This window comes from Callithrix jacchus, chromosome 3 (assembly GCF_049354715.1).
Source record: "Callithrix jacchus isolate 240 chromosome 3, calJac240_pri, whole genome shotgun sequence".
In the NCBI taxonomy this organism is placed as follows: Eukaryota; Metazoa; Chordata; class Mammalia; order Primates; family Cebidae; genus Callithrix; species Callithrix jacchus.
The window spans coordinates 109219456-109225455 of record NC_133504.1 but is presented as its reverse complement, the minus strand read 5'-3'; the positions used below and the strand labels follow the sequence as shown (position 1 = coordinate 109225455).

General features: G+C 43.0%; 1 protein-coding gene across 1 annotated transcript in view; it reads left to right on the top strand.

Moving 5' to 3' along the window:
- Positions 1–3495: 3495 nt before the first annotated feature.
- The window catches only part of HERC5 (HECT and RLD domain containing E3 ubiquitin protein ligase 5), a 55109-nt gene continuing 52604 nt past the window's right edge, over positions 3496–6000 (top strand). Inside the window, exons 1-2 of the mRNA XM_002745602.7 lie at positions 3496–3913; positions 5715–5838. Of these exons, the coding sequence (XP_002745648.4) occupies positions 3649–3913; positions 5715–5838 (389 nt within the window). The 5' untranslated portion in view covers positions 3496–3648. The remainder of the gene's footprint in view (positions 3914–5714; positions 5839–6000) is intronic.

The following is a 6000-nucleotide window of genomic DNA, read 5'->3' as shown; positions in this document are numbered from 1 at the left end:
TTAGCTTCAGATGATTGCGTGACAAGGTTTCTAGCCAGTGCCACATAAAGACACCACCTCTGGCCATCAAAAGTTTACCTTGTCTCCACAAGACAAAGCAGGGCAAGAGTTCTGTGGTCCCCAGTAGGTAGGGCCAGTGTGCTAAATCAGCAGGAAGCAGTTATAGAAGAAAAGACCTTCAGTATCTCTGCCTCCCGTAAAGATTTCTAGGGAACATGTCTCTCAAGGGGAAAATGACACAGGAGAATAGAGTCCAGACATAGGGAATCTAAGGATCACTTGGATAGACTCCCAGGAGCTGAAGAGTCTGCATACTGACCTATGATTGGTTCATTCCAGGACCTTCATTTGCATAAGGTGCCAAACCACATCAGCCTCCGATTGGCCACAGGCCAAATCTGCACTCTGACTAATGATTGGTCCATTCTAGGACCTTCATTTGCATAAGGCACCAAACCACACCAGTCTTGGATTGGCCATGGGGGCAGTTCACCTCAGCCTCTAATTGGTCACTATCCACTCCTTCATTTACATAGTATGTAACCAATAAGAAAACTCTAGAGGGCACTTACGCCCCAGATGACTTTGCTACCAGAGCTCTTGAATCACTTGCTTGAGCCTGCTCCCACCCTGCCGAGTGTACTTTTGCCTTTGATCCTACGCTATCTTCCACTCTCATAAATTCACTCCTTTGCCACTTTTGTTCAAGGTCTTTGTTCTATGTGCCAAGAACCTGAACACCTTGCCATCAAAACACTTAATCTGGTAACAAGATGAATATATTCTTTCTTTCTTTCTTTTTTTGAGATGGAGTCTTGCTCTGTTGCCAGGCTGGAATGCAGTGGCATAATCTTGGCTCACTGCAACTTCTGCCTCTGGGGTTCAAGCAATTCTCCTACCTCAGCCTCCCGAGCAGCTGGAACTGTAGGCATGTACCACCATGCCCAGCTAATTTTTGTATTTTTAGTAGAAACGGGGTTTCATCATATTGGCCAGGATGGTATTGATCTCCTGACCTCGTGATCTGCCTGCCTCGATGCATGAGCCGGCCTGTTCTTTTTTTTTTTTTTGAGTTCAATTGCACAGTGTGGTAAATATACTTAACAATACAGTATTGTACATTTCAAAATACTAAGAGTAAATTTCGAATGTTTTCACCACAGAAATTGTTAAGTATTTGAGGTGATGGATGTACGAACTAGCTTAACTTAATTATTCCAAATTGTTATTCATAAATTATAAGATCATTTTGTTCCCCATAAATGTATACAATTATAAATTGCCAATTTACAATTTCAAAAAAAGAGAATTAATTGAAAAATGGTTGGCTAAATAATAAGTAATGAATCAAGAATAATTTTTTTCTTAAGAGACAAGGTCTCACTATGTTGCCCAGGCTGGTCTTGAAATCCTGGGCTCGAGCAATCCTCCTGCCTTGCCTCCCAAGTGCTGGGATTACAGGTGTGAGCCAAAAATAATATTTTTAATAAAACAATATTTTGTAAAGCAACATTTCCTATATCCCTGACCTTGCTATATATATATATATTATATTTAGGAATATCTGTATAGTTTTTATTTTAGCAAACTTCCGAATAATTTATTTGAAAAATCTGAATGTTAAGGTATTCATTACTTCATTGAATAATTACTTGTAGTAGGTACTGTGTGGCAAGAACCATTCTAAAGGCACCAGCATGCCAGCAGGCTATCGATCAGTGGGACAATGTGGAGTTTGTCTAGGGCAATCAGAAGAGAGCCCAGGCTGCTCAGGCGCTCGGCTCTAGGAGAAAACCATCTCCCTTCTGGCTCCCCAATCTGCTGAGAGCTACTTCCACTCAATAAAACCTTGCCCTCATTCTCCACGCCTATGTGTGATCCAATTCTTCTGGTACACCAAGGCATGAACCGGGATACAGAAAGCCCTCTGTCTTTGTGACAAGGTAGAGGGTCTAATTGAGCTGGTTAACACAAGTGCCTATAGACAGCAAAACTAAAAAAGCACACAGTAGCACAGCCACTGGCACTTCAGGAGCTGTAAACATCCTCCCCTAAACGCTGACACATTTATTAAAAGAAAGTTCTCAGCAAGAAAACAAAGGGGGGATGGTCCTGCCAACAGGCTCCCACCTCACAGACTGAATACCAAGCCACCATACACAAGCCAAAGAGGCTCCTCCCTGCTTTATAAGGCTGAATTCCCTGTGGTTGCACCCCATTCTCCCAGTGCAGGCAGGCCCCAGTCCCTTGCCGGCATACCCAGACAAGACCCTCCCCAGTATTCCTCAGATGCACAAAAGCTGTGGGGCAGGTCAGAGATTCTCTGGGTACCCTCACTTATCTGCCTCCAGCATCTATCAATACTATAAAGAATAATTCATTTTAAATATAATGAAGACCAAAAAATTTTAAAAGTTCTAGAAGGTAACAAATGAGGAAATGTTATAATCTTAGTTTAGCAAAAATCTCCTAAGTAGGACAAAAAAGGTATGAACTATGTAAAAGAAAAAAATGGATAAATGACATCAAAATTTAAAACTTCCATGTTTCAAAAGACACTTAAAATGAAGAGGCAAGCCACAGATAGGTAGAAAACATTTCAAAATGTATAGCTAATAAAGAATATGGTATGAAACATACGAAGAACTCAAATATATAAAGACCTCTTAGATAATAAGTCAAGCTAGCTAATAAATAAATGGTCAAAAGATTTGATTACACACTTCACAAAGAAGAGATTCTCCTGCCTCGGCCTCACAAAGTGCTGGGGTTACAAGCAGGAGCCCAGGCCCGGACTTGTTAGTTATTTCCAGTGACCCTTCAGAGGGCAAAGGGGAAGTTTTCTCCTGTTCCCTGTAACTGACAGGCCCATCAATTGGTGAATGGATAAATAAATTGTGGCATATCCACATGATAACCATTCAGCAATAACACAAAGGAATTACTAATGAAACAATAGGATGAATCTCAAAGCATTGTGCTGTTTTAAAAGCCAGACATAAACCACCACTTAGGTATGGTTCCATTAATACGACATTCTAGAAAAGGCTTAAAGCACATCACTGTTGCCAGGCTCCCAGGTGTATGTATAGCGGGGCGGGCTGTCGGGGGGGGTCAGGGAGGGGGCTTGGGGGGGCTGACTGCACAGCTCTCCTTAGTTTCATCCCGGTTTGAGCCTGGCGCACAACGCTTAACAAACTTTGACTTCCGTTATCCCTCCCTCTGGAAATGCGTGTGTCAGGGTGCCTCCTAGCGGAACGGCAGCGTTTCCTTGAAAGCAATTCCGTCCGGGAGTTCAGGTGGTGGTTGCCCGCCCGTGATACTTTCTCAGTTCAGCCAACGGCCTTTACTCTAGCCATCGACCTGTTGCCTTTGGCCGCCTGCCCAGTCACTCTCATCCCAGTTTCCTTTTCCTTTTCAATTCCGCCCCCTAAAAACAACAAACTGTTTCGTTTCCGAATCGAGCTGCTGGCCACGCCCCCAAACAGCAGGGGCGCAGTAGCGGAGGCTGCGGTTCCCCGACGCCACGCAGCTGCGTGCAACCGGTTCCCGCTCTGTCGCGCGACGCCCAGAGCAGTGGGCGCGCCCAGTCCCGGGACGTCGAGTTCTGTCCTCTCGCCTCTGGGCCGGGGACCCAGCAAAGCAGCTATGGAGCGGAGGTCGGGAAGAAAGTCGCGGCGAGACAGGCGCTCGGTCGCGGGCCAGGCCGCCGCGTCCCAGCCCGCGAAATCTCCAGGCGCGCAGCTCTGGCTCTTCCCCAGCACCGCCGGCCTCCGCCGCGCGCTGCTCCGGAGTGTCGAGGCGACGCGTCAGATTTGCTGCTCGTCAGGGCGCCTGGCGTTCCTGGAGCGCGGCGGGGCGGGCGTCCAGGTTCATCAGCTGCTCCCGGGGAGCGACGGCCTCCGGACGCCGAGTGAGTGGGGCTGGTGTGTGAGGGCCGTGAGGGGCGGGCGACCGGGGATCCGCGCCTGAGGGGAGAGAGCCCAGAAGGCCGCACTCGCGAGTCTGGCTCGGGTCGTTTCGCTGACAGCGCACCTGAGCTCTCTTTTACCCTGGTCTTTGTCGGGCGCGGGGTGCGCGGGATGCTGGCAACCAGCGAATCCTGCACTCAGCAACGCGGTTGGCGCAGAACCTGCGGGCAGCATCTTCATCCTTTTAGCCAGTCTGGCTTTTCCACAGGTTTCTGTTCAAGTTGGCCCCCCGCCCCCCGCCCCCCGCTCCCACATCTCCCACTAACTCCTGAGAAAGTAGTCACTGCTCCAACTTTGGGAGCCGTTTTCAGTGATGGGATTTTACCTTCAGTTGCACTTCTCCCACATTCTCATCGAGGTGGGGGAAAATGAATGCCCACACTAAAATTTTACCGTCTGTGAAGTGAAGAAATTGGTATCTTGCTGTGGGTTTGTTTTGCATTTAACTCTAACATCTTTGCGGTTTTCTACTGGGCATTTGCATTCCTTTTTCAGTAAACTGCTTGTTTATCTTTGCCTGGCTTTTTGAAAATTGAGTTGTTAAATCTTTTACTTATTGGTATGGAAGGGATATTTGAATACTGAATAAGAATAGTCTTCTGCTCCTCGTACATGTTGTAATATTTTTCTCACTTTGCCTTTCATGGAATGTTATTTTTTATTGTGCACAGTTTTTTGGGTAATTATCGATTTTTTTCTGTTAAGTAGGCTTATGGATTTTATGTTAGGTTGGAAAGCTACCTACACTCCCAAGATTTTTTAAAAAGTACTCATCTCTAGTAATTTTAAGATTTTTTTTTTTAAGTTAAAATTTTTTGTACGCTTGGAATTTAAGTACTGAGGTAGGTAGGGGGCTAGATTTATTTATTTGTTTTTCCAAATGCCCAGCCAATGTCCCATTACCATTTCTTAATACCTCCTATTTTTCAACTGATTCGAAATGCTGAGTCTCTTTAAAAGAAAGTCTGTTGGGCGATTTCTTATTACCAAACTGTTTTAGTTCTCCTAGCATTTGTAATATGGTTTGTGCTGTGAGACTTTTACAGGAATAGATTCTATTTCATTGTCACTGAAGATGAGACAAGGGCCCAAAACTACCTAGTTTAATTTTTGTGAACAAATTAAATAAGAGTACATTTTAAGTAGAGGACAGTTTAAAATCTCTTAACTTTTAAAAAGGACCAAATGTGCACTAATGCTAATGAAAAGTGTATTCAACCACATCCCCTTTAAAAATAGTCCCCCAAACATAATCTTTCCTTTTAAGAATACAGGCATTGGCTTCTACTGGAAACTGTTGGGAGGTGTTTATTACTATTATTTGCTTTTTGGGAAAAAGGAATATGTTTCAGAATACACAATGTATTGTTCTTGAAATGAGTTATGTTGTCCTAAAGTAATATTTTTTAGAGAACTTTTCATTTGTGTCATTTCAAATTTAGTTTGTCTTCACTTAATAAACAAGAATCTAAAAGCAGATCTTTAATTGGATACTTTAAGGGCATGTTCCATTTAAAACAAAGTATAAATCAATATTTTTTCAAATTAAAAAAAATCTGTCAAGACAATTGTCATTCTTAATTTGCTTTGCCTACCTGAATTTTCTTAAGAGAAATTCATGGTAAGTCAAACCTTGTCTAGTTGAAATTTTTCCCAGATCTTTTAAGTGTATTATAATGAAATCAGTAATACAGTGCGTAATAATAAAAATAATCATCGTTCCTGGTTGAATTTGCTCTGTAGAGTGCATTAAGTTAGGAAAAAACATGAAAATACATTCCATGGACCTGGGAGCAGACCACATGCTGATTCTATCATCAGATGGAAAACCATTTGAGTATGACAACTATAGCATGAAACATCTAAGGTAGGGAACTTTTTTCTTTTATTAATTTTATTAATTATTTTAATTTTAAATAAAAGACAATAATTTTTGTAGGAAAATGTTACCATATCTGATTCTTGTCCCTGCTTTATATAGTAGCATCTTAAGTAAATGATAAATTCAAAACTGACGAGTAAAATCCAT